Below are 27,347 nucleotides of genomic sequence, written 5' to 3'. Positions count from 1 at the left end.
AGGGTGCCTTATTATAATAATTTGAATCAATTACATTTTAAAGAAAATTTTAAAAAATTTTAATTTAAAAATGAATTTGATGTAAGCCATTATACTCTGGCAATTTATTAACTTAAGCCATTAGCTGTTTTGACTAGTACTATTGCTATTATTTCTGAAATTCCACATATAAGAGAGATTTTCTAGGAATTACTAAATTCTTCAGTTAATATATTTTCTTCTTACTTAAAGATATTGGAAAATAATCAATATTGGACTTTTTTTAAAAGACTGATACAATATGAGTTTGAATGTAAAATTAATCGGAAATTGTTTTCAGCATCTCAGTCATTTTTGATCTTGAAATAAAGTGAATACACCAGCTATATTTGAGGGTTTTTTTAATTGTTCACAGAAAAGAATGTTTAGTAAATGTTGGCTATGAATGCCTTGCTGTTGGATAGACAACACAGGAGTTGGAATATTGATTGACTTTGCCTGGCTTGTTCTATAATCGCCAAATTTAGGAATGACAGCAGGATTGTTCATATTACTTTAAACTTTTCATTGCATATCAAAGATGCAAACACGAAACATCGCTTACGTTTAAGATTATTGCTTAAAAGTTAATTAGTTCTAAAACAGGTTTTGACCAAATTAAACAATGTATTAATAGTTTCAACGTATTTCAAGACAACAGTTAATAACTATTGGTAAGCTATACTTAAGACTTTTGAATAATGCAATATATCAACAATATTAAAAAAGATGGTACAAGAGTACCTATTTTATTAAATGCAGGTTGTCCTCAACTTACAACAGTTCGTTAGTGACCGTTAACAATGGCACTGAAAAATGTGACATGACCATCTTTCATACCTTTGCAGCATCTTCCTGATCATGTAAACAAAAATTGTATGCTTGACATCTGATTTGATTTTTATTTTATTTTATTTGTCTTGTATGCCGCCCACTCCCGAAGGACTCCAGGCGGCTCACAATAGACAAGGGAAAGGGGGAAAACTAGACAAAGACAACACTTTAAAAACAAAACCGCAACATTCACAATTTCCGTGGGGCTGGATATTTCACAGGCCCCCCCGGCCAGCTGGAGCAGCCAGGACTTGGTGGCTTTGCGGAAGGCCAGGAGGGTAGTAAGGGTCCGGATCTCGACAGGGAGATCATTCCAGAGGGCTGGAGCTGCAACAGAGAAGGCTCTCCCCCGGGGGGTCGCCAGCCGACATTGGCTGGCAGATGGAATCCGGAGGAGACCTAACCTGTGAGATCTAATCGGTCTGAGGGAGGTAATCGGCAGGAGGCGGTCTCTCAGGTACCCAGGTCCGATGCCATGTAGGGCTTTATAGGTAGCGACCAGCACCTTGAAGCGGATTCAGAGACTAATGGGTAGCCAGTGCAGCTCGCAGAGGATAGGTGTGACGTGTGATCTGGTTTATATTTATGACTGTTGCTCTTTCCCAAAGTTATGTGGGACCTTCTCACAAGCAAAATTAATGGGGAAGCTAGATTCATTTAACAACCAGACTATTAACTTATCAACTGATGATTCACTTAACAACTTTGGCAAGAAAAGTTATAAAATGAGGCAAAATTCACTTAGCATATCTCATTTAACAACATAAATTTTGGGCTCAACTGTGGTCATAAGTTGAGGACTATGTGCAATTGCCACATCAAAACCCTATAAAAATAATACAGAAAGAACCATTGGACATATTCATAATAAATTGTCATCCCTGCAGTTATCTGTTCTAATTAACCTAAAGTCAGCAAAACGACTCTTTAATATAAAAATTATATCTTGCTAGTAATACTCAGGTTGTTCCCTGCAAGAAATTCCCTCTTGAAATGTGAGAAGCAGGAACCTGTTTCTGTATAAGCAATTTGTACTTTGGCATTAACCTGAAAAAACACACATGGTTGCCAGGTTTTGCATGGTGACATGCAAAATCAGGCAAAGAATAATTAAGAACAATTTAAATTTCCTGAGTATGGATAGCCAGAGAGGACTCAGGCACATTATTTAACCTTTGCTTTTAGAGCAGTGGTTCTCAACTTTCCCAATGCCGCGACCCTTTAATACAGTTCCTCATGTTGTTGTGACCCCCAACCATAAAATTATTTTCGTTGCTATTTCTTAACTGTAATTTTGCTACTGTTATGAATCGTAATGTAAATATCTGATATGCAGGATGTATTTTCATTATTACAAATTGAACATAATTAAAGCAGAGTCCTTCGGGATTGGGCGGCCTATAAATTTATTAAATACTAAATACTAATTACAAAAACAATATGTAATTATATAATGTGAAATGGTTTGCTAATGAAAATATTATATATATATATGTGTGTGTGTGTGTGTGTGTGTATGTATATATATATATATATGTGTGTATGTATGTATGTGTATGTATGTATGTGTATGTATGTTTGTGTGTATATATATATATATTTATATATATATAAATATATATATAAATGTATATATTTAATATATATTTATATTTATATTTATATTTATATTTATATTTATATTTATATTTATATTTATATTTATATTTATATTTATATTTATATTTATATTTATATTTATATTTATATTTATATTTATATTTATATTTATATTTATTTATTTAAAGTCACAACCCCTGGTATGCCCAAATATATAATAGAGCACAGGTTCGATTCCCAGTATGGGTATGGCTAGCTGATGAGAGCTAAATAGCTTGAAATAGATCTATACTAGTCTCCCTTTATTTATTTATCAGCATAAATATAATACACACACACACACACACACACACATATACATATAATATTATATAGTCTCTACCCTTGTTACAAAAAGTCCATGAAACATTTCAGTTGGTAACAAAATAAAAATAAAACAGAGAAGAAATACAGTAAAAAAATGGGTCAAAGAGAAATGCAGTACTAGGTTGGATATCCCCTCCTATTTTTCATCTTGTCCTACTGGTTCTTTATGATTTATCAATTATTGTTTGTAACCAATGATTGTAACTATTATTATGACCTATTACTTGCTGTTTATATGTACAGTGAATTGGTGCACTGGGGACAAATTCCTTGCGTGTTTTATCATACTTCATCAATAAACATTTCTATTTCTATTTCATTCTATTCCTATTTCATTCTATTCTATTCCATCCTATTTCATTCCCATTCCATTCGATTCCATTTTCCTGTTCCATTCTATTCTAAGCATGGAAGCTTAAAACTAAAAAGATGTAGTGCTTTATTTTTTTTTTCAAAGCAACTGTTGAAGATGTTTTGTGATGGCTACCTTTTTTCCCCTCCGCCCCAAACTCCTGGAATCCTCTTGATCCCAAGTTTTCCAACCACTCATTCATCCATAGATATTGCAGGAAGAAAATGAAGGCAGGTCTTCTTGTGAATGGACAGAAGTTTTTACAGAAAAGGGAGAACCCGAAGGTCTGGAGCCAGCTGCTGCAAAGTGCCCATGTGAACTTCCGAGTCTCTGAGGAAGAGGCAGCTGCGGACTGAAGGGACATTGTCACCATCCTTCCTGCCTCAGTTCTCGGCTCCTCCTTCCTGGCTTCCTCTCTCCTCCCCACTGGAAGACCAAGCTCAGCCTGGCCATCTCTCAGGGCGCTGCCTCACCAGCATTCAGACGCTCCATTCTCCTCCCTTCCCTCTTCTCGTCAAGCGCAGCCATCCGATCTGCCTACCAGTGCCTCTCATGTCCTAATTGGCTGGTCGCCGGCTGTCCTCATGCCGCCGCTCTTGTTAGGTAGCCCCTCCCTTTCCCAAGGCAGCCCCTGATGCCATCGCTCCCCTAGCTCCAAACACTGGCATGCATGTATCTCGGTTCCTAAGACCATCAAAAATGTGTTTTACAGTTGTCTTAGGCAGCCCCTGTGAAAAAGTCGTTCCAAAGGGGACGCGATCCACAGGTTGAGAACCGCTGTTTTAGAGGAACATTCTACATCAGCTATTGTACTACATTTTTCTCAGGTTTGACAAGCTTCTGTAAGAGAAGTATATAATTCTTAAATCCCTTTTGGTTAATTGTGCTGCTTTATTTACATACATACATACATACATGTGTGTGTGTATCTGTGTGTTTGGGGGTGCTTATATCTATGTGTCTATATGAGGTATTCACATAGTGTTGGTATTATATTATCCAGATGAGTAATTTTAAATTTTTCTTGCATATGTGTAGCCTGAGCAAGCCTTTTAGGACATTTTGATGGGTCTTGTAGTAAGTCGATTACCTGATCTGATGTAATCTCCTTATCACAAGACCTATCAAAGATTCACTGATGACCCACAGCTGACCCATCACAAGATCCTCATTTGACACACCCATACCTGAAGCTCCTATAAACAGAAGAACACTGACCTTGACATTCCCTAAACTCCACTGAAGATGTTACCTAGCCTGATAATGAAATGTTCAGAAACCAATCCACAAGCTCGGAGAACGAACCTTCACCCTCATATTCTGCATTCAACAGGAGTTTATCTCTTTGCAAACTTTCATAAAAAATTCCATCAGTTTTCCCCTTTCAGTCCAAATTTTGTCCTTAATTTAATTTAATTAATTGTCTTTAATCAGATCTCTCATTGCTCAATTTGACTTTGTGTTATTTGGGGATGGGAGAGATTGAGCCTTTCCTTTATCAAAAAGTACTCTCATATAAGTAAAATATGTAATCAAAATCATTCAGAAGAGGAAGTTCTATGGTAACTGTTGAATTCACCATATCCTGTCTTATGCGTCATTTTCATTTCTGCTTCTCTGTAACTGAATGGAATATCCATAAATTTTTGTTTGGTTTGGGGATGAGACAGGGGGAAATGTTCTTAATGAATCACGCATATTCATTGCATCACTGTGGGCAGGGGGGGGATTTCCCCCCAAGAATACATTCTTAGTAACAAGAACATTTATCTGTGGTTATTCTTTGCAATCAAGTTCCTTGAATTTAAGCGGGCAATTTTGCTCATCTTGAACATAGAAAATAAAGTATTTATATATACTGAGATAATTGCATTTATTAAAAATGATCAGCTTTCTTCAGTTTGGTGCTCTCTGAATATAACACCTAGCCACTCTATTCAGAAGGTTAATTAATTATGGACAGTTTCATTTAAATCAATCTTTACAAGATAAAATTTTACTAAGACCTTCAGTTAACACTTTCTTCAATCAATTTTGTTGGGAATACAGTTCTTTTTTATTTTAAGGAATAACACATTTTGGGGGAAATATTTTCTTAGCATTTAAAATGCATATTTTGTGCTGTGAAATTGTTCATTTTTTCCCCTGCTAAGATAGCATTTGCAGTAGAAATTGTTCTGAACACTGATCTTGTCTGGGAATTCTGGTTGTTGAAATTCAGCATCTATGGAAAGCATTGGGTGAAAAATAACACAGATGTGATCTTGGGCCACATATAAAATATACACTATATAATATAGTTAACATAACACATATATAAATAACAACCTTCCTTTATTTTTTATTATATTTTGTGGGCAGCATGACTGTCCAGGGTCTTCAGGCCACGGGTTGGACACATCTCCTCTAGGTTATCTTTCTTTCTTTCTTTCTTTCTTTCTTTCTTTCTTTCTTTCTTTCTTTCTTTCTTTCTTTCTTTCTTTCTTTCTAATTTATTGGTCCCCCCCCCATTTTACTTTAGGAAGCAGAAACTGCAACATATCTTTTCCTAAATTTCTAAAAACAAATTTATTTTCATTAAATCAGGAAAAAAACCTTCAGTATAATTGTGAATTTGAACATCTTTCAAGAGGAAGAGAAAATTTTCAATATTTCACCTAGTAAAATATTCTGTAACCCTTTCCAAAATGTGTTTGGACTTCATAAATTTAGGCACTTCATAAATCATTTTCTCTCCTATTTGTTACATTCATTGCTTTCTTTTGAGATTCCGAGGAACTTTAATTGCAATGGTCATAAATCTTTAAATTGGGAATGAAGAAAACAGTGACTGAAAACTGTGAAGTGTCTTTTGGAGCTTTCTATGCAATAGTTCTATGGAATACAATCTCAGACATGTTTTGAGCTTATACTGTTCAGAAACTGCTACAAATCACATGACTTCAGCTGGCTTGGAGAACCAAGTCAACTTATTTCTCATTCTGTGCTAGTTTGTTTAAAACCAGAGCATAGCTTTTTCTCTTTTTGCAGAGTAGCACCGCAACAACTCTTACTTGATGGCCATTTTGTCTTTCCTAAGAAAGACACCTTTTGAGTGCCATTTTAATTTTTGATGGTTGTAAATTGAAGACACTTCCAAACCTGTAGTGGTATGGAAGTGCCTTCTCTGTTTAAGACTGTTCTTAAGAAAACTGTTTTTCAGCAGAGGTTTAAAACCTGCTTGTTGTTCGTTTTAAATAAACTCCATTTTCCTATTTCCTTTTCTTCATCATTTGAAACACATGACTGAAAAAAGCTAAATTTATTCATGTTTAGCTACAGTAAATTATACTGTTCATGTTTCAGTAACGGTTTGCAGTTCCTCACATGAATATATTTAGAAGCATCTGTTTTCTTCTGTCTTAAAATTACTGATTGTTTCTAAAACAGGTATGAGACTAATATGCTAAGTTTTTAAGGCAACCTAACCATTTGTCTAAATAATACCCTTATATTTCCCATAATTATTACTTCATAATGTCTACTTTGCATATGTTTTGCATGTTTTTATCTTTCAGATGACCTCTAAATTGAGAAATATTTTTTCCTAGGACATTGATACTATTGCTTTAGTTAAAAGTAACATCCTCAAGAAAAAAAATTAAATTCAATAGTACAAGTTTTAAGATTGCAATTATATATTTCCCTTCTCATTTGTAACTTCTTCAAACTTTTATCTATTTGTGCATCTCAGAAAAACTGTTGCAGACTGTATTTCCTGTGGTGCTTCCAGATCAAAGGTTTATTGTGCAGTCCTTTAACATTAAATTTTACTATTTCCTAATGTAAAAAATACACGAAGGAATATAAAATAGAACAATTGCAGTCCAATGATTTTTATTTAACAGCCTCTAAATCATTTACCTGGAAGCATTCCTAAAAATTTTCATTTTTAACTTTATAGAAGGACATTTGTTCATCCTGAGCAGTAAAATGTTTCCTTTTACTTGCAGTATAGAATGTAATATTTTTAAAAACCCAAACAATTGATTAATAATATAATTAATATATGGATATTTTCCACAAAAATCTTCCTTCAAAATTTACAGTTTAGAAATTTAGGAAGATATGTTAGAAAAATAAAGAGATATTTTCCTGCTTCTTTGGAATATCTATAATTAATCTATATTCCTAATAGTTTACCTTTTATTTTTCAGGTTGTTACATTGTGGTATAGAGCTCCTGAAGTTCTGCTTCAATCCAGCTATGCAACACCAGTTGATCTTTGGAGTGTAGGTTGCATATTTGCAGAAATGTTCCGTCGCAAGTAAGCACTAATTTGAACCCTTTCTGTATGGAGAAAAAATAGCTTCATTTATAGTATATCTATACTATGTAATCAATATTATAACATGATACTAGTATTATATGAACTGTTATTTTGCTTAATATATTGAATGATTAATTTACTTAAGAATGTCTTAATCAGATCAGATTTTAGGATGGTGAAATAATATATTATTAATATATTATTTAAAACAATATGGTTCAGAGATTCATGATGCAACAGCAAGTAAAAATGTCAAGGCAGACTGGAATATATGCACTTTGGGGAAATTTGGAAAATAAAAATGTTAGAACCTGGCATTAAACAATTGTAAAGTAGAAGCCATGGGAAGTCCATAGGAAAGATACCAAAATGGTATTCCAAAATAATATTCAAAATAATGAAATTGTCAGAAGATTTAGCAATAAGCTAAAGAAATATTGACTACTTGCAGTACCTGTTTCCTCTGCTCTCTGCTATCCTCTGTTTTCATCCATTTCTTTGTAACATTCAGATGATCACTAGAAATCCATCAGATCTGAAATTGAGTCTTTGACAGTTGTTTTATATTTTCTTTATGTTCCAAACGGTGCTTCTGTTGATATTTATAAACCCAGTTTATTGAATTATTCATAATGAGGCTTTTGGATATGATTTCTGAAATATATTATCGTGGATAGACATATTTCTGAGTTCATAGCATGGGATTCTCAAATTGTTTTCTATTGAAATCCATGGTGGATTTCTTTTACATAATAAGATTAGTATATTAGCATTGTTACTTAAGCATTTTAGTATTTGTTAATTTAATTTAGAAACAATTAAACAATTTCCAAATATTAAAATAAAAATATTGGTCTATGATATTAAAATTGAATTAAGTTTCTGAAATACACAAAACCTAAATTTATGAAACACTAAATTTGATTGGCTAGAATTGAAAGCAGTTGAAATAATACAAACATAAATGATTACCAACTGTTTCCTTACATCGAATAGCAATAGCACTTAGACTTACATACATCTTCACAGTGCTTTATAGCCCTCTCTAACAGGTTTACAGAGTCAGCATATCACTGCCAATAATCTTCTAGGTCCTCGTTTTACCCACCTCGGAAGGATTGAAGGCTGAGTCAACCTTGAACCTGGTGAGATTTGATCTGTCAAACTGCTGGCAGCCAGTGATCAGCAGAAGTAGCCTGCAGTACTGCACTCTAACTACTGCGTCACCGCAGCTCCATTGCCATATATTGCTTCAAGAGCAAAATAATATGCATTAAATGTTTTATTTGGAATTTTTAGCTTAATTTAATCTTCATGCCAGCTTACTCGTATTATTGTTTTGTCCTTAGAATAGAATTGGACTTTTAGCTAATCATGGTTATGACACTGGAGGAAGAGGGACTTGCAACTTAGGAGAGATAAGAGGATAAGAGAATTGTCTCCAGGTCTAGATAGATAATATCTCAGGATAATGAAAGAACTAATAGAGGTTATTTCAGCACAACTCTCCAAAATTTCTGAAAATTCAGGATTTGTAAGATTCTAGATTCCAATTCTTACATATTGGAGGAAGACAAATGTCATTTCTATCTTCAAAAGGGAGAAAAGGTGGAACTTCAGAAACTGCAGTCCAATCAGCTTGACCTCTATATTAGAGAAGGTCTTCAAACACATTCAAGTAGCATATCTGTTAATATTTGGATAGGAATGCTACAGTTATTAGGAGCCCGCATGAGTTTGTTGTTAGCAAACTAAACTAGAATAATGTGACATAACCACAGGACATTTTATCACTTGGGTTATGTTGCATTTTATGTTCTGATGCTAGTGTAAGATACTACTTTATCTCCTTTGATCGAGTTGCTAGCAGAGTAGATTTTCAGAATAATGTAGGCATAGTTTACTTGGATTTCAGCAAAGGTTTTGACAGATGGAGAATGTTAATAAATCTCAAACAGTCTGTTCCCAAAAGGAAAGTTTAGGAGGAGAAATGGGAAATAAGCAAAGGGAATCTTAATACATATCAAGATTAGAAGGAAAAGGTTCAGAGTCAGTGAAGAGTGGAACATTGTCAAACCAGATTCCAAATTGGTAACTGAGAAAATAATTTAAGTGTGTTGACTAAGTACTGATTCTGTTGACATTGTGTTCATTAAACAAGTCAAACAGTTGATATTTATGCCAGAATCCTATTCCAAATGTCTTCTCCTACCTCTCTGTAAAATGTTTCAATGTTTAAAACTAGGCCTGAATGAGCATTTCTGACTTAAGGATCTGCACCTATCAATTATTTACTATTCTAGATATTTTCTTTAGTTTTTAAATTCCAAGTTCTGAGACAGTACAATTTATTGGATATTTTCACACAGAATTCTAAGGCATAGGTCAATAGATCACTATTCAAGATCTGATGGCGAATTTGCAATATGGCTATTTTTGTTTCTTTAAATCTTGGTTAGCTAATTTTTTTACTTGCCAGGTTTGAATTTGTGACAAAATGATGGTAGTGCAGCAAACTAGCAGATGGGAAGAATAAAGGAATGGCAGGAGGCAGAGTCTTACAGGTAGTGCAGTGGTGACTACTAGAGTATGAAGAGGGGAACTCTCTATAGTAGTTGAGTGGAGCTTGAAAGAGACTTTTGTTCTCTGAAAAAGGGAATGGCTTCTGCAAGGGGAATGGAGCCTTGATACCCAAGGTTCACTTATATCATCATCAGAGTTCAGGTACTTTTGCTGACAACAAAGGAATAAGAGAAAGAAACAAAGAACTTAGCAACAGCATGCATGCCCATTTATTTCACAACCCCTATAAGCTTCTCATATGGATAATTCATCGTTTTGAATATACAGATGGTAACATCAAACTGGGGAGACCCAGATTTGGGTCTAAGATCCCTTCAGATTTATTGACAGATGAACTGCATAATGATTTAGCAAAGTTTTGCCTTTGATAGTCGCCATCAAAATGAACTAATTCAGAAATTGGATAAGCATATTATGTAAACAAAAAAAGTTTAATCATTCTCAAATATGGGCATAACATTTTCCCCACAAAATATACTGAATGCTGGTTTTCTTTCACATTCATATTACATTTCTGAATCTAAAAGTTTCTTTTCCAGCTCTGTTTGTGCACCCTGGGGCAAAGACTTAAGACTCTGGCAAAAATATTGCTTTTCTGCAAATTAGTATGCCTTGCTGCCTTTTTGTCTGGCAATCAAATATGATTCAAGCTGTCATTGTTATCCTATTACATAGAGAGGTTGTTGTGTTAAATTAGAGGCCTGCATTTATTCAGACTTATGGTAGAAATTCAGAACTTGGAATCAGAATGAAAAAAGATAATCTAATAGACTGGCCACCTGTCTAGGGATGAATTAAAACCTTGTTTAGGATTAGCTCATCAGTTTCTAATATATCTCTATACCCATAAGACAGAAAGACTTAAAGGGAAGATAAAGTGCTATCTAGATGTTTTCTAATAGGATGAGAAGATGACGATCTCTTCATATAAAATATTTAGAAATTAATAGGGCAAAGTTCAACATAGCTGCAGATGTGCTTGGATTGGGAGCAACAAAAATGATACATAGCCATGAATACATTTACACTGATTTAAAACATTAAAATTTCCACAATTGATTTTATTTTTAATTCATATAAAAAGAGTGGATACCCAATTATTTCTACACTTTTATTATATCTAAATTTTCATTAAAATACAGATAAACTGGGACTATATATTCTTATATTAGAAATCCTTATCTTTAAAGCTTTATTTCATACAATTATATCTTAAGCCCGAGCTGATTTGATTTGGAGTCTAAAGCAAAAAACCTACTAGGAAAAAAGAGCTTCTTCAGGAGAAGTCCTACATGGTGATTTAATCTTTCCATAATGGGATAGAGATGGCACATTTTTGTCTTTTTGATGCAGATATTTTGACATACCACATGTTGGATAACTCACTATCTTAGCAAATATGGAACCAGTAGATAATAAACAATAATCTTGTCATATGTCTAGGATCAATCCTCTTAAAATAAATAATCTCATAGAGACTTTACTCATCTCTTTGCTTGAAGTCACCTATATTTCCCTATATAACCATTTTTAAGACTAGGTTATAATTGCAGATTTTACTGTATATTCTTTCCTTTTCCTTTTTTCCCTTATTATTTTAATTTTACATTCTTATTTCATGAATGAAATGATTCTAAAAGTAACATTGACAAAAAGAATTTGTTTATTGTAAAAAGTATATTACAATTTTTCTGCAGGCAATATTATCTGTGTTTCCTCTCAGCACCTTTGTTATTTGTTAGTCAATACTTCAGTTAGATTTCTAAAAATGTATGTATGTAGATTATTAAAGACACAAGTTCACATTATGTGTGTTACTTATTTCATGTCTGGTTGGGAAAATATTTCTGTATCATAAAGAATCAAAATGAATGGAGTGAACCCTGGGTGACAAATTTAAAGCTGAAAATAATTAAAAAGAAAAACACTGTAAAAGCTCAAGGAGGCTAAGAAGCTCATTTCATTATATACATTTTTTATGGTTCGTATTAACTTGCTTCTTCCTTCTGTTTTTCTGACTGGTTATCTTCCCAAGGGCTTACAGTTCAGCTGATTGATAACCGTTAGTCAAACCCAGTAACTGTATCTGTCTGTGGTTGGAGAGGGGTGTGGAAGTGAATGGCATGCCATTCTGTTGTGGTTTTCCTTCAAGCTTCCAATCGTGCCAGACATTGTCACAATTGTAGATATGATGGGCAAAGGAAACGGTTGGTCAACCATAAACCAAAAACTGTTATTTAGGGCCTAACAAAGAGAGGAGGGGGAATGCCAGCTTAGCAAGCAGATATCCCTTGATCAGTCACATAATGAAATAGGACTGTTAAAGCCAGACTGAATATTAGATGCATCAGCTATAACAAGGTGCTAAGCTAAGAACTTTGTTCTGACAAATGAATATTTTATTTTGATGGCTGTATTTGAAGGAGGAGGAGTTCCCTTGTGTAGTCTTTATTAGGATGAGTGAAGGAGTATATACATGAGGAAGTAACAGGAATGATATATTCTATTAATAGCAGGGGGCGGGGGAGAGGAGAGTACCTTGTCTGATGATGCCCATGATATTCTGATGTATAATACAATGACGATATGCAAGTTTATGGTATCTAGAAGTCAATCTTGAGGCAGAGGATTAAGATGATCAGTTTTAATAACCTAAACTAGGAGTGCCTCCTACACAGCATTCAACTAGAATTGTTTTTGAGAAGACATTGCAAAGACTGATTGATTGATTGATTCTTTTTAGGTGTTTTGAAAAATAGTACTCTATGAAGTTAGATGGAGAGAAAAACTGTCATTTACATATGAGGTAATTGCTGTATCAGGAAATATTGTCCTGCAAACAATTTTAGCCTATTGTCAGCAGCATAGGGATTGGAATCCTTCTGGGTTTTTTTTCTTGCTCTCAAATTGTGATTCAGATATTTGGCCACACACACCCCAGGTTTGTATTAGCATATTGTCAGGTGAGGCAAGGAGGGAGGATCAAGACAGGAAGCTGACTTGATTAAGTGAAGATTGGTTTATAAGTAGATTATGATTAGTGCAAGTCTGAAAAAAATGATATCCAATTTAGTGTAAATTTTAAATGCATTTCAGCATTCAGTTAATTTGAGGCTACCACTTGTGCAATTAACACTAATACAGTAGCAGTTCGGTTTTAAATTTTGCTAATATGTGTGGATGCAAAATTCCATCTGAACTGAGCATATAGAACTTAACATAAACTGAAAATATAGAACATGCGCACTTCTGTTTCCTTCAGTTTTATAATTTTGCTTTGGCAATGCTGTCTGTTCCCATCAAAGCATTTAAAATATATTCAGGGGGTGTTTTGTTTGTTTTTTAAAATCAGGTTTATATGTAGGCTGGGAAGCAGAAAATCAGATAGAAATCTGTAAAAGGATGGGACAGCAGGATACTGACACCATTGGAGTCCAACCAAAGGAAAAGACATAAAACAATCCTGAAATACTTTGCCATCTTGTTTTGAGTAAATATCTTGTGCCAGATTTTCTCAAAGGGAAAGATGGATAACACAGTATGGATCTGATGATTTTTGGACAATTAGAGAAATATATTTGTTTTCCAAGCCATCATTGCTGTTTTTTTATCTTCATAGAATCATAGGGATGGAAAAGACCTTGGTGATCTTTTAATCCAGCTCCTATTCAAGACAGGAATCTTACACCATCCAGTCAAATGGTTGTCCAGTCTATTTTTGAAAACCTTCATATTATTATTAAACATCTTTGTTATACAGTAGATACCACTCTTTACACAATATACATTAAGTTCTAAGCATTTTGTTTGACATTCCATTAAAATAAGATTTACTATTTTTAACCTAATTTTAAACGTTCAAGAAACATGTTACTGTTAGTTAGCTGTTTCCCCAATATAACACTTGCAGTAGAAGAATGTTTCTCACCATGGCAATTTCCAGATGCGTGGATTCCAACTACCAGAATTCCCCAGCTAATACTTTTATATATAGAAGTTATTTCCAATCTTCATCTCAATAACTATGAACAAATTAAACAATTCCTCACCCCTATAAAGTTAAATACAAATATGTTCATCCCGTATCCCATCCCTTATCTACAAGCAAATCATAATACATCAACTTTTCTATCCTGGTGTCAGCAGAAACTCTATAAAGGGTTTGCCAGAACATTGCAAAAAACAAAATATCTTATTTTAACCTTAATTAAATCAACCAGTTTTACATTCCTTTCTTCTACTTCTAACAGTCAGTCTTAATCAAATATTGTCATAAGATTTGATTTCTCTAAAATTCTTCATACAGATTTCTTCAAGTCCTTAACAAGCTTCTTTTGTAGGTCCAATAAGAAAACATTTTCCAGTTCATTCTCTTGGTTTATCACTGACAATCCCCTTTTAATTTTTAAGATTTCAGGCAGTTTCTTCTATATATCTACCGGTAATAAAATATCTTTTTTCCAAATCATTCTCTTGGCTGTCACTTGTAGTTTTGCTTTCAGAACTTTCTCTTGTCTTGTCAAATAAAATTTGTTCCACATCTGTCATTCCTTCATTACCATATTTTAGACATGATCTGTTCATGGAAAAGGTATATCATTACTGACAATGTTGATACTAAAGTATCAACACCATTTTTCAAAGATCATCTTTAATATATCCAGTGTTATATTTTTGTGACTTTTTAAAGTCCTAGTATGTACTGACATCAAGAGCAAACTTCTGAAGGTTTTTTTCCTGCTTAAAATTTTTAATCCTAGTGTCTATTTTTACTATCATGTCATATCTTTTTTATGGTTTTAATAACCAGAATGGCCAAAATAAATCTGATTCCTATGAGAACCTGTTTATTTTTTCTATTAATTTCAAAATCTTATAGTAAAAGTTAATATTCCAAATTTATTTGGATCCTTAATCCATTTGTAACTTTCTTAAATCAAAGTCATATTTAGCTATTTATTTATTATTTATTTATTTATTGAATTTATATTGTCGCCTATTCGCCCATGGCAACTAAAGGCAGTTTACAAATATAAAACCATATTTAAAACAATAAAAACTAACAAAAAGAATCAAATAAATTAATATAGTACAATATAACAAAATCACTCCCAACCACCCGACCATGACGACAGCAGATCACATGAGCCATTTAATGGCCTCCATCCTGCTCTGGGTTCCCCAGGCCCACTAGCAGAACCAGGTCTTCAGCACCTTCCGGAAGAGTATTAGAGTGGGGGCCATTTTAATCTCGGGGGGGGGAATTATGTTCTAGAGAGAGGGAGTCACCATGGAGAACGCCCTTCTGGATCCCACTAGGTGTATCTCTCTTGGGGATGAGACCTTCAACATTTTCTGCCTCCCCATTCTGATGGGTCAGCTAGATATGACATACAATTTTGCTATATGTTTCAGTTTTTTAAGTTTTTAAGGTTATAATTTGTTCTTTTTTTCAGATTAAAGAACCTTGACCAGGTTTAGGGTATGCTATGTCCCACCTCCTCAATAGTTGCTACCTTTAGTCATTGCTTTTTATGTTTTCAGTTTGAAAATGGTACAGCTCTGGGTTTGTTGCAGAGCATAAAAGTCAGAACCATCAATCCATTCAGTCCTTACTGTCTTTTTTTCACCTGGAAAAGCTTTCCAAGCATCTAAGTTAATGTTTTCTGAGCGCCATTTCTGAGATCTCATAGCAGATTTGGTATTTTAGGGCCCTTTGTATATATATCGAGTATATAAAAGTAATATAAAGCATTTATATACTCTAAATACAAATAGAAACTTTATATTTCTATTTGTATTTAGAGTTTATAAATGCTAATATTCTTCCTGGTTTACATGCCTTATTGCAAGATTTTTGTATAAATAACTTGTGGGTTATTTAATACAGATTTAAGTCTTTTTCAGAAGAGATTGCTCCTTAGGAAAGTACCTATATTATAATGGTTTGACTGAACAATATGTAAAATACTTTTGTTTCCATTGGTTTATTTGCTTTGCAGTGCTTTTATAAAGGCTTCAAGTAGGTAAGAGTTAACTTCCTTCATGCTTTCATTCATGTGTGCAAAGACTTTAAGCTGATACAAGTAGGAGTATGTTTGGTTAAGCAAAGTTTATTCCATGAGAAACTGACCTACTGGCATTAAACATTTGCTATTCAAAAGTTTCCCATCATAATGTCAGATAGAAATATTTTCAGTTGGAGAGGCCCAAAGCAAATATACCTTATTGCTCAAAATCAGAACTACAAATGCTAGGTGTTTTAAGTAAAAGGCATTTCAATGTTAAGTAAATTATCTTAATATGCTTATAATAGAAGTATAATTTTAATCAAGGTGAATTTTATAGATTGTAGTTCTGTTTCAATGCCCTGATATATGATACATGAATTAGGGACATCTTCTATTTTTTAATTATTATTTGATCAGCAAATTTCACTTAGTTATTGCAGTAAAAAAGAACACAAATTAATTTCCACCATTGAGATCTTTAGCCAATCAGCTAGACCGTGACCCGTCAAAACCGCGTTCCACAAAAGCGCGGTCGACGAAATCGCGTATGTGACGTCATCACAACGCGACGAAAAAGATCGAAAAATTGAAATAAAAATTAAATTACAGCAAGCCGATTCACATAAAGGTAAGGGTTAGGTTAAGGGTTAGGGTTAGGTTAAGGGTTAGGGTTAGGTTTAGAGCGTTAGCATTACGTTTAGCGTTAGGTTAAGGGTTAGCGTTAGGTTTTTCGTTAGGTTAAGGGTTAGGTTTAGGGCTAGGTTTAGGGTTAGGTTAAGGGTTAGGGTTAGGGTTAGGTTTAGGGTTAGGTTTGGGGGGGGTTAGGGTAAGGTTTTCGCTTTATTTTTACATTTTTCGAGCTTTTTCGTCGCGCTGTGATGACGTCACATACGCGCTTTCGTCGACCGCGATTTTGTCATCCGCGGTTTTGTGGTGGAACCCAGCTAGACAAAAGCAAGAATGTAATGCACATAGCCAAATTAAAGCTCCCTATTTCTCCTTTATGGTCAGAGGAATAAAACAATTTGTTTAATTTCTTCCTTTTACTCTATATGGACAAGGAATAATGATTTTAAAAAATAAATCCAATCTTTCAAAAGCTGTCTAGATATATTGAACTTCAGTTCCTACAATTCCATCACCAGCCCCCTTCCTCCATGCATATTTGCATTACATTCGTATCTAGTTCTCATTTTCTCTTTTGGCAGATCCCTTCGAATATAAAAAAATTATACTACTTCAACATTAAGAGTTTAACAATGTTATACTTTTTAAGTCTAAAACAACAAAGATTCATATGATGGTTCTAAATCTAACAAATATATGGAGATGTAACTATAAACTGCATGCCTTTATCATGCCACAGAAGCTGTTTTTGTTGCAGTGCCTCAGGAATGAAATATCCGATGTGGTTGTAATACGGAAGAATCATTTCCACAAAGTAAAGAAACACATATGCAAGCAGAACTTTATTTTCAGTTTCCCATACTGCATAGGCAATAAACAATAGCAATAAGCGGCAGCCCTAAAATCTACAAAGCAAATTTCAACTGTACATGATTTTTTATCATTCATGTAAATAGTTATTTTGGATAAAGGCCAGAGTATTTAATCTCATTCTTTCTGAATTTTTTTTAAAAATTGTCTTCAAATAAAAACAGAACCCGAGCAAATCTGTCTCTAATCTTCATGGATTCCTTATCTTGTTTCAAGGTTCATTACCAATCAGAAGGGTTAACTTAAAAATACAGAGTCTGCATTGTGAGGACACATCCAGTCTTCATTCTTAGATTTTTCCAAGACAATCGGCATGATATTCTTGAGATGGTCAAACAAATGTGAGACAATCTCTTTTATACTTGGATGTTCCATTTATTATAGGAGTTCACATGTGTATTTGATCCTTGTATTTGCTTACATTTCTATGAAATTTGAACTCAGGATTTTTTTCCAGAAAGAACAGTCAAACGGGGGGTTTAGAAGACTACTACAAATGAATGAGACCCTTAACAATCATGGGAGAGACAAATCATATTATTCATGTGGTTTCTTCTTTGATTAATTTACAGAGTTACATTTTCTTTATTGATTAGATAAAATAGCTTTACCCAGACAATTGCTGATAACATGAAAATACTTTCCTGACTAACCATTTGATTAAGCTACAAGGGTACTTTAAGCAAAGTAATCCACAGCCTTGAGATATAAAATAGATTCATTCTAAATCTAAAAGATCTGCTGTATTACCTGATGGGAGTACCAGAAAAGCACTCCTTGCAGTACTTGCTATACTGTTTATACCAATAAGTAGATAATTTATTTAATACAGCTTTTATCATGCATAGCTTAGTCAAATAGTCAGAAATGTACAGTTTATCTTCATAGTATAAGGCAAAAGTGATAATCCTTAGATTTTACTACATCTTGAGCATAACTGTTAGTTGTACATACTTTTTATGGGTACCAGCTTAGTTCTAAGACGGAATCGGGCTTCCTTTGATCCCCCTCACCATTCATCATGAACAGCACTCTTTCTAATTTTCTAGTAATTTCCTTTCTTGAACTACTTTGTTGGCTTCTTTGACTAAAAAAATTCTCTGGTAAAGTGTCATTCAGTCCAAATGCATGATTTCTTATGTGGCTTGGTTTCAACTGCCAAGCCTTTTAGTGCCTGGTAGGAAGCAACATCCTACATAAGTTGCTAGTTTGAGGCCTATGGTTGTAGTGGTCAAGATAAGAATTTAGAGCATTCAGGAAATGCTATCTAAGATCTCAAGCCAAGTGCAACCATTCATCATCTTTAATTAAATCTATTTTTATATAATTATTGTGGCTCCAAGATCCCTAATAACAGTTAAGCCTCCATTCAAGCTTCCCATGATCACTTCCAGAACCTGTTGTACAAGACTCAAATTGCATATATATTCATGTTAGTTCTTTCTGTACAACATTGTTCTCTAGAGTGCCCAAACAGGCTTGACGATTTATGTTATAAAAACTTACTCCTTATTTCCTGTTTCCATTTTCACCAACATCTGAGTTTTCTGTTGAACTGCAGCAATTTATGTCCTGGCATTTCTATCATGTTTCTACTCCTTAGTTGATGAATGCTCACTTACCCATCATAGTATCAAAACTTAGAAAAAGGATTAAATTGGATACCTTTAAAGTATGTGGACTTTGAGCTAAATATTCCCCACTTTTAAAGTGCTTCCCCCCCCCTTTGCTGAATGATCGTTTCTAAATCATGTAAATAAATACATGACATATTATGAAATAAAATCTTTGCTGTTACATTCTGTATAAATACATACATGAATAGTGGATGTACACTACCATATATAGAAAGTAAATAAATAGGCAATAGCACATTATAAAGACATCATTTGGATCCACATCTCTTTATTAGTGTTCTTTCTTTTTTGCTTGATATCTCAAGTATTCTCCAACCGCAGCTCTTCTGGTCATAAACTCTTTCACATGGGTGTTTATAAATAGGAAAGGGGAAAAAAACCAAACATAAATAATAAATGTTTTGAATTATCATGATAACATATTAGAGTGAATGTCCAAAATAAGGAGCCTGGGTCAACCACAACAGAAGGCTAATAACTGCTCATATATCTGTTGTATGTCCAAATACAGATCTGTATTATGACATGCGGTATCCATAATTTTAGATATTCTCCAGATGCACATGTGATCATAGATAGTTTTGCAGTTTGAAGGTTCATTGAAACAAATGTGTTTCTTTCTTGGAAGCTACAACAATGTTCCATAGTTTGAGGAATCCTGCCAAAAGCCAAAGACTAAGAATAGGAAGGATTACAGCAGAACTATATGGATGGTTTTTCCTTTTATGCAATATGGCCAGAGTGGTTAATGGTTAAGCCAGTCTTGTTCAACCTGTTTACCCTGGAAAAATATTCACTGAATATTTCACTGAAACAATATTCAGATCTCAGGGAATCCCTGCATTAAAATAGTAGTAAAATCAAACTCTTTACAATATAATTCACTTCTAACCTGTACAGTCTTTATACAACAACAAAGCCATGGGCTTGCAGTGAATTGCAGCATGTAATATAGGTAGTCCTCAACTTACAACCACAAGTGAGCCCAAAAGTTTTGTTGCTAAGTGAGACAGTTAAATGAATTTTGCTCCATTTTACAGTCTTTCTTGCCACAGTTATTAAATGTATCACTACAGTTGATAAGTTAGTAATCTGGTTGTTAAGTGAATCTGGCTTTCCCATTGACTTTGCTTGTGAAAAGACCACAAAATGTGATCACCCGGGACCCTGCAACTGTCATAAATATGAAGCAGGTGTTAAGCATTCAAATTTTCACCATGTGACCATGGGGATGCTGCAATGCTCGTAAGTGTGAAAATCTACTATAGTTCATTTTTCCAGTGATGTTGTAACTTTGAATGGTCTATTGAAGTGAACTATTGTAATTCTCACCATTGTAGACACCAGAATTGCCAGTCCATAATTTACTTATTTCAATTACAATATCTTAGAGCAAATCTGGGGTTCTGCAGGACTTGTTGAGAAAGGTTAAATTAAGACTTATTACGGATATTTACCAAATTCTGAGGTTAACATTTGAGTATCTACATATACAATACTTATCATGCTACATCTTACTTATTCTATAAGAGAGAGAACTTTTTTGTAGCCAAGACTTGCAGGGAGCAGAGCAGTCATGTGGTATGGTCATAAGGAGAAGTATATGAAGCCTGAGGCTGTTTTTCTTTCATTATGAGAAGGGACATTTAAGAGGTACTCTATTAATAGAGTAATAAGTAACTTCTTTGGAGGTTATCTTTACCCTAAATATCTTTACCACTAAACTTTTTAAATTGTCCTGAGAAAAGCAGCAGAACATTAAGGTGTCAGATGTTGATGTGTGATCAAGGGGACTTCAGAGGTCTCCTATTCCTTTTTCAAACGAACAGTTTCTGAGATGCTTGATACCTCTGGAGATTTTTCTGCTGAGATGCCAAAAGGGTAGGATTTTGAAAACTCCAGAAGAGGGAAAGTCACCTTGTTTCTTCATGATTCATTTTAGGCAGTAGGCCAAGCATAGCCCATTTAGGAGTGTCTTTGATCTCTTCTGGTACTTAGTTTTCATTACTGTTTTTTGTGTAATGAAAATGTTTGTATTGGCTTCAATTCATCTATAAACTATTTTGGAGAGTTTTTTTCAGTTTCTGCCCTGCCCACTAGTGGCTAACTATAAAAACTGCCATAGGTAGTAGTTCTAAGAAAAAAAGTTATCAAACTATTATTTGAAAAAAGAAAAATACTGTACACACATTAGGCAAAATGGTTTATAGATATGGATAAGTCAGGAAATAAATGCAAAACTATGCAGCCATTTAACCACTTTTATTTATTTTTTTAAATAAAAATTTGGAAGCAGGATTGGATGAACAAAATCAGAAAAATAGAGAAGCCGAAACAGTTATCAACAAATTATTTACCTGCGCTTCTGTTTTTTTCCCAACCAATGAAGCCGTTTTATATTCTGAACCCTCAATATTTATATGAGTTCAATTATTACCATTTTAACCAAAGCAAAATTCCATCATATTCCACATGCCTTTCTCCCACTTGACATAGCTGGCTTTACTTTTTAAGATGATAATACATATATTCTTTCTTCAACTTAGGTGGACCTTTTAAGAAGTCTGTGCATCTTACTGCATTGCTGTAAGAAGGAATAGCTGCAATAAATGATTTTAAAATACTCAAAATTAAACCCATTTCTGCCAGGGTCAACATTAAAAGCCACCTTGAGCTTATAAGAAAGTAAAAAACACATCTGCTGCCTTAAAAGTCTAAATCTTCAAGATATTATTTACATGGCTCTCTATATGTGTGTAATAATTAAAACCTTTATATATTTGCCAGTCTAGATTTCTAAGAATGCTGTTTAACAACTATCCAGTGTATACCCCATTATAGAATCTGAAATGATCCCTCTGGAATCTTGAATCTGCATGGGCTCGTTTTAATTTTGGCTCAAGTATCATTTTTTCAATTATTCCCTAGATCTGTGATCCTTCTAAATATTTTTTCTTCTTTCTGGAAAACTAGAAATCAGAATTAACTATGTCAGCATTACTTCTCACGAGTGTCAAACTCATGCCGTCACATTGTCATCATGTGACATCCCATATTTTTTTCACTGGGCTGGAGTGGGTGTGGACTGCGCAAGACGCATTTGGGCCGCCAGTTGGACACCACTGTCCTAACTAAAGGAGTGGGAAGAAGGTATCAACGGTTACATCCACAATCCAGCAGTCAGTATTTGAACTTTACTGAGGCTGGTGGGTAGAGCTACTGGCTGTGAGAGGGGAGACAAAGAGATCCGGAGGACTAAGGTAGAGTTAAACTGCCACCATTTTATTTGAACTTTCCTGAGGTTGGTGGGTGGAACTTCTGGCTGTGAGAGGGGAGTCAAAGAAATACAGAAGACTAAGGTAGTGGCCAGCGCACCTAGCGGCATGCGAATCATATATCTATAAACCAAAAATAGCAATAATGCATTCTGGGTTAGTGCCCTTGAGACTGTTATTTTATTTTATTTCAAAATAACCATCTTAGTTCGATGTAATAGTTGTTTTGCACCTGTCTTTCGCAATACTCTTTTCAAATTTGGATACTGTCCTCTTTGTAAACAAATTACTAGACTACATAGACACATTATCTAGAATCTCTAATCTGTGCTCTCCAAGCAGAAATTAGTTGCCCAAATCAGCCATTCCACTCTATGGAGATACCACACTACCAGCCCCCTCTACAGCAAAGATCCTGCAGGAGAAGAGCAGTCTGGACAACTGTGGGATCTGGCAGGGTGAGAGCAATGAACCATAAACATAAAGCTTTTGCTGTGTCCCAGCATAACAGATATAGCGTCCTTGCTGACCTTAATGGGAACACTAAAGTGACAGGCCAAGTTAGTTGTGATAATGATGACTCAAATAAGCAGGGAATCGTGGTCCAAAATGAAGAACTTACTTCGGAAAGGCGAAAGTGTGAATCAGGTATCATACATCAGTCGCACAAGAAGAGCAAGGTATTCAAAAAGAGAAGTCACCTTCTGGTTGGTGATTAAATCATAAGGGATGTAAATTTAGGAAAGGATATAGAGGTTTTAAAAGAGGTCAAGTGTCTGCCAGGTGCTACTGCCAGCAGAAACAAGAGATGTATTCTTAAGATAGTCAAGAAGGACTGTGATGTTGATGCTATTATACATCTTGGCACAAATGATCTGTCCTAAAAAGATGTACTTTCTGTGTAGAATGATTTCCAGAGCTTGGGGTATGAACTTATTAGTATAGGTTGTAAGCTTATCTTCTCAGAAGTTATACCAGTATATAAGGAACAAAAAGGGAAGGGATAGCAGAGTTTAATGTGTGGCTAAAGGAGTGGTGTAAAAGGGAAGGCTTTGGTTTTATTAGTCATGATGCCTGCAGCTGGTCCAATGAAAAACTGTACAAAAGAGATGGTTTGTACCCATTCAAGAAAGGGACTGAGTTACTTGGCATTAAATTCACAGATTTTCTGGATAAACATTTAAACTGAACAGTGGGGCCAGAGAATTAATTGATACAGAACATTTCTGTCCCCAGCAATCTAAAATTCATAGGGTTATCAGTGCATGTAACATAGAAGTTTGTGCGGGTAAGATTATCAGTCATGCTGTCAAGCAAAACCAAGCATTTAATAGTGAGTGCCATACCATGTGCATGAATCTACAAGTGGCAAGACAATAGGAGCAGTCAGGCATAACACAGGTTATGTAGACAGTAAACACAAGGTCAATCAAATGGATTCAAATGTCTATACACCAATGCACAGAGTATGAGGAATAAACAGGGTGAATTAGAAATTCAAGTAAATGAGGGCAGATACGATATTGTTGCCATTACAGAAACTTGGTGGGATGAAACCAACAATTGGAACATACAGCTAGAAGGATTTAAATTATTTAAAAGAAATAGACCAAATAAAAGAGGAGGTGGAGTTGCACTATATATAAGAAATAACTACATCTCTACATAAATAGAGCATAACAATGACGAGAACTATCTTGAATGTATTTGGGTCAATATTAAAGGGGGTGGAATGACATTGCCATAGGTCTATATTACAGGCCACCCAACCAAGCAGAGGAAGTGGATGAACTTTTTGCTAGTCAGCTAATTAAGGTATGTAGGAAGCACACCACAATAGTAATGGGGGATTTTAACTACCCTAACATCAACTGGGAAACAAACTCTGCATCAAGTGGAAGATCCAACAAGTTCTTAACAAACCTAGCAAACAACTTTGTTTCCCAAAAGGTAGAGAAGGGAACAAAGGGATCAGCGATATTGGACTTAATTCTCACTGGGAGGAAATAATAGAAGGTGTTGAAGCCAGAGGAACCTTGTGGGCAAGTGACCATGCATTACTGGAATTCAACATTATGCAAACACTAGTAGTAGAACAAAGTCAAACTAGAATCTTGGACTTTAGGACAGTTAATTTCAATAAACTTAGAGAGAGCTTGGGAAGGATTCCATGGATGAGAATCCTCAAGGGGAAAACAACTCAAGAAGCTTGGGAAATTTTGAAAAATGAGATTATAAATTCCCAGTCTAGCACAATACCAAGGAAGAAGAAAAATAACAGCTCCCAAAAGAAACCAGCATGACTGCATAAAGAACTGTCTAACAAATTGAAGGACAAAAAGGATAAATATAAAAAGTAGAAAGGGGGGGGGGATATAACTAATGCAGAATATCAGCAAACAGCCCGAGCCTGTAAAGATGAAGTGAGGAAAGCTAAGGCTCACAATGAAGAAAGGCTTGCCACAAAAGTAGAAAATGACAAAAAAAAGCTTCTTCCAACATATTAAAAACAAGAAAAAAGTTAAGGAAACAATTGATCCATTGCTGGGAGAAAGCGGCTAGAAGGTGACAAGCAACAGGGAAAAAGCAGAACTATTTAACTCATTTTTTGCATCTGTCTTTACACAAAGGGAAAAAACAGCACCACAAAAATCATATTGGGAACACAAGTTGAAATAGGGAAGAAAATCGTAAGTGAGCACCTGTCTACCCTAGATGAGTTCAAATCACCAGGACCGGATGGATTACACCCCAGGGTTCTGAAGGAACTGGCAGATGAGATCTCAGAACCACTGAACCAGTGGTGGGTTTCAAAAATTGTTCGAACCTACTCTGTGGGTGTGGTCTCTTTTGTGGGAGTAGCTTGCCGCCCAAGTGACCGGATATGAAGATGCCGACAACACCTGTCAGAACCACCTTAAATTACCTCACACACAGCACTGGCATGCATAAGAATATGATGTAAATTTGTTTTTTAAAAGGCATCTTTGGTTTGCGTTAAAACAACTTCAACACACACAATGTTCTGATTGTACCACAAATGCAGTAGTCATCCTTATCTTTCACAGAGGCACTGAGTTTTATAAATATGAGCATGATAGTGTAAAATAATCATATCCAAGGACCAGTGGTGGGTTTCAAAAATTTTGGAACCTCTTCTATAGGTGTGGCCTGCTTTCCGAGTCCACTGGTGGAACCTCTTCTAACCGGTTCGGTAGATTTGATGAACCCGTTCTACCAAATAGGTGTGAACTGGTAGGAACCCACCTCTACACTGAACTATATCTTTCAGAGATCTTGGAGCCCCGGGGAACTGCCAGAGGACTGGAAAAGAGCTGATGTGGTTCCCATCGTCAAAAGGGAAAAAAAAATAGATCCAGGAAACCGACCTATCAGCTTGACCTCAATACCAAGGAAGATTCTGGAAAAAATAATCAAGCAACAAATTAGTGAACACTTAGAAGTAAACAGACTAATAGCCAAAAGCCAACATGGGTTTGTCAAAAACAGATCAAGCCAAACTAATCTTACTGCATTCTTCAACAAAGTGACAAAATTAGTGGACCAGAGGAATGCCGTGAATATTTATTTGGACTTCAGCAAGACATTTGATAAAGTAGACCATGACCTATTATTAGATAAAGTAGAAAAATGTGGGTTAGACAGCATCACCACCAGATGGATTCGTAATTGGCTTACCAACCGCACTCAATGTGTAGTCCTCAAAGGAACTGCATCTACATGGAGGGAAGTATGCAGTGGAGTACCCCAAGGATCTGTTTTAGGCCCAGTACTCTTCAACATCTTCATCAATGATTTGGATGAGGGAATAAATGGGGAACTCATCAGATTTGCAGAGGACACCAACATGGCAAGAATAGCCAACACTCCAGAAGATAGGCTTAAGATACAGAAGGATCCTGACAAACTTGAACATTGGGCATTAACTAACAAAATGAAATTCAAAGGTGAAAAAAGTAACATTCTACAAGAAAAGAAAAATGCACAGGTACAGTATAGATGGTACCTTGCTCAATAGTAGTAACTGTGAAAGGGATCTTGGAATCCTAGTGGACAACCATTTAAATATGAGCCAGCAGTGTGCAGCAGCTTCCAATAAAGCCAACACAGTTCTAGGCTGCATAAACAGAGGGATGGAATCAAGATCAGGTGAAGTTTATAATGCCTTGGTAAGGCCACACTTGGAATACTGCACTCAGTTTTGGTCGCCATGATGTAGAAAAGATGTGGAGACTCTAGAAAGAATGCAGAGAAGAGCAACAAAGATGATTAGGGACTGGAGGCTAAAACATATGAGGAACAGTTGCAGGGACTGGGTATGTCTAGTTTAATGAAAATAAGAACTAGAGGAGGCATGATAGCAGTGTACCAGTATCTCAGGGGTTGCCAAAAAGAAGAGGGAGTCAAATTATTCTCCAAAGCACCTGAGGGCAGAACAAGAAGCAATGGGTGGAAACTAATCAAGGAAAGAAGCAACTTAGAACTGAGGAGAAATTTCCTGATAGTTAGAACAATTAATAAGTGGAACAGCTTCTCTCCAGAAGTTGTGAATGTCCCAACACTGGAAGTCTTTAAGAAGATGTTGGATAGCCATTTGTCTGAAATGGTATAGGATTTCCTGCCTAGGCAGGGGGATGGACTAGAAGACTTCCAAGATCCCTTCCAACTCTGCTATTGTATTGTATTTAATAGAGCTCTTAAGATCAGATGACTTACATAGCCAATACTGGCAGAAATAATCAGGAAACTTCACACCAAAAGGTTACCTATTCAGTATTATCTGCCTACATACTATAGAAATCTTTCTTTTGCCTATTTTACTTTGTTTTCCTTTCCTTCAAGGTA

The 27,347-nt window shown here is 35.1% G+C and overlaps 1 protein-coding gene across 3 annotated transcripts in view; it reads left to right on the top strand.

Annotated features, from left to right (window-relative positions):
• The window catches only part of CDK6 (cyclin dependent kinase 6), a 131,882-nt gene that overhangs the window by 85,164 nt on the left and 19,371 nt on the right, over positions 1 to 27,347 (top strand). For all 3 annotated transcript variants that reach the window (XR_004256870.1, XM_032235517.1, XM_032235516.1), the window contains exon 5: positions 7,366 to 7,475. Coding sequence is in view for 2 of the 3 variants with exons in the window: in XM_032235517.1 (XP_032091408.1) it covers positions 7,366 to 7,475 (110 nt within the window). In the remaining variant the exon portion in view is untranslated. The remainder of the gene's footprint in view (positions 1 to 7,365; positions 7,476 to 27,347) is intronic.

Source organism: Thamnophis elegans, chromosome Z (assembly GCF_009769535.1).
Source record: "Thamnophis elegans isolate rThaEle1 chromosome Z, rThaEle1.pri, whole genome shotgun sequence".
NCBI lineage: Eukaryota > Metazoa > Chordata > Lepidosauria > Squamata > Colubridae > Thamnophis > Thamnophis elegans.
This window is presented reverse-complemented; position numbering and strand designations above follow the sequence as displayed.